The 2,422-nt window shown below is 38.2% G+C and overlaps 1 protein-coding gene across 1 annotated transcript; it reads left to right on the top strand.

The window, feature by feature from the left end:
- Positions 1–1,189: 1,189 nt before the first annotated feature.
- Positions 1,190–1,878, top strand: JH06_5475 (hypothetical protein; the record flags this gene model as incomplete). Its single annotated transcript, XM_014669810.1, has 3 exons — positions 1,190–1,382; positions 1,411–1,679; positions 1,708–1,878. 3 exons carry the CDS (start codon positions 1,190–1,192, stop codon positions 1,876–1,878), a joined length of 633 nt encoding a protein of 210 aa, XP_014525296.1.
- Between the last annotated feature and the right edge of the window lie 544 nt (positions 1,879–2,422).

The raw sequence follows: 2,422 nt of genomic DNA, 5'->3' as shown, positions 1-2,422 counted from the left end.
GAAACCAGTCATTTTGAACGCGTCACTCTGTTTCTCTTCATGATTCTAGGTCATTATTAAATCAATTTGGCTTATTCTACTATCATTTTGTTTTAATTCTCATTTTCATGTAATAGAACTATCAATTCTGTATGGATTGGAAACAGATCTTACAAACCTCAAGAAAGAGGATCTGAGTTTATTATTCATTCAGAAATGAATTGAGGGATTTCTATGTCCAACGGTTCACTTGATTCCACTTGTCTTTTCAAATCTCTTTCGAATCACTAATTCATTGATTTCAATCAGTTTTCGTAACAAATTGAATTCAGAATTCAATGATTGTAATATGGAATGAAAGAATGAAAGCGATGATCACGGTTTTCTGGTGATTCTGTCGCTGAGTGTGTTTAGTAGATAAGTCAGTGATTCTTGGATTATCAGAAGTATATTTTTGCGAAATGTTCCGAGTACTTGCTAAGACTGCTCCAACTGTTCGAAGTGTGATGAATGTGCGTTTTCTGTCGTCTCAGGTGAAGAGTGAGTATTTAGGTATGATGTATAGACATTCCTTCCTGTAGAAGAAGTTACTTCTCGTATGTTGGAGGTAGTAAAGAATTTCGATGCTGTTGAGGCAAACAAGGTAGCTGATTCCAAATGAGTGGAATTAATGTGATTAGGTGACTCCTACTGCTCATTTCCAAAATGATCTTAAATTGGACTCTCTAAACGTTGTTGAACTGATTATGGCGATTGAAGATGAATTTGCTCTTGAAATTGCTGATGACGTTGCTGAGAAGATCCATACTGTGGGTGATGCTATCAAGTTNGTGAGTGAGCACCCGTTCGCCAAGTAAGCTGCAATTATAAGAGTTTCTTTAAATTCGAATCGACTGTTTGTTGTAGAAGTAAATTGATGAATGGCTATGAATCTGAAGAGAAATCGATGAAAAGGGCTTATGGACAGGGAATTGGGATGCCGTAAGAGCCCTCTTTTGCATTTTATTTGATGAATCTTACTCTAACCCAGTTGAGTTTCATCTCTGCATTATTAGCACTCTATTTATTCTTTAATTCAGGCCGAAGATTGTTGGTAGCAAGTGCTCCAACGCTTCTTCACTCTGGTGTACTTACTCAAGACTTATATGGGTTTACTTCTTCTTTTTCCTCTATTTGCTTTGGAATCTTTCGGTTTCTAGCATATTATTTGATGGACTGGTTCCCGATTGACAAGTATGTGAGTATTGCATCTGTTTCTGTATGCTGTGTCTGCATTATGATGAGTATTATGCAATATGACAATTCTTCTCTGCTTGCTTTGGGTTTCATTCTTCTCGATGTTACTCTTGGTCTACCCTTTCCTTGCTCCTCTATCGTTATTCAAAAGTTTATTGAACCTCATTGTAGTGATATTCGTACTCTATCAACTAGATCAAAGCCTTCTCTGGTCCCTTCTAGCGCTTACATCGAATTTAGGAGCAGTTATTTCTACTTCACTGGTCTATTATATCCGATCGATCCCAAAGGTATTTTCCATTCTGGCCAAATTCGGTATGGGATGTACTGTCGTTTTCTATGTCTTCTTTCCACAGACAGAGCATTCCAAGCTTGACAATGCAAAGAAGACCAATCAGAGTGTCGGACAACCGGTTGCACGAGAGTTGTTTTGCCTCATATTGTCGTTTATTGCCCAATTTCTCGTATTCCCCTAATTCATGTTTTATATAGATTTATCTCACTCGCCGAATCATAAGTGAGTGGTCTTCTGTGTATCTGCAACATCTCTTCCCAGTCACAACAGATCAGTCTGTAACCATCTTTACCTATAGTTCTAATCTCTTTGAGATTTTTGGAATCATTTCTTTACTTCTCTTTGGTTTGTTTTCCTTCTTCTTGTGACATTCAGGTTTCTTGTCTACTCGTTTCACATCATGGACAACACTACAGTCACTTTCTTTCTGTTCATTCATCGCTATCATAGCAACCGCTCTTCCTCAATTAGCATCCCTTGGGAACAAACAGTGGCTGTATTATGTAGCAAGCGGACTGTCTGGGTTTTTCCTTTCTATTCCCTACTCGATGATGGAACTGTTAATCATGCAAGAATGTCATCACTTTAGGCCAAGTCGAGTTCTTGGATTTGCGAGCCTGAATACCCAAATAGCAGCTGCTGTTGCCGGATATCCTGTGAGCCTCCTCTTTCGTTCTCTATGCCCTTTTAGACTGGCTCCTCTTCTTGAAGCTAGTTTTGTGCTCTTAGCTGTAGTATGTCTACGGTGTGTGAGTTTAATCCATTCTATGGAATCAAAACAGAAAAGTGATTAAGATAGCTATTCTCTACTTGGATCGATGAAATGCCCATGAATATCACCGATTTGATTTAAAGGATTCGTTATTGTCATTGAGTGTTTGTTAGTTGACTTCCAGTGTATTGTTCTGTAAA

Source organism: Blastocystis sp. subtype 4 (assembly GCF_000743755.1).
Source record: "Blastocystis sp. subtype 4 strain WR1 chromosome Unknown seqid_0402, whole genome shotgun sequence".
In the NCBI taxonomy this organism is placed as follows: domain Eukaryota; class Bigyra; order Opalinata; family Blastocystidae; genus Blastocystis; species Blastocystis sp. subtype 4.
This window is presented reverse-complemented; position numbering and strand designations above follow the sequence as displayed.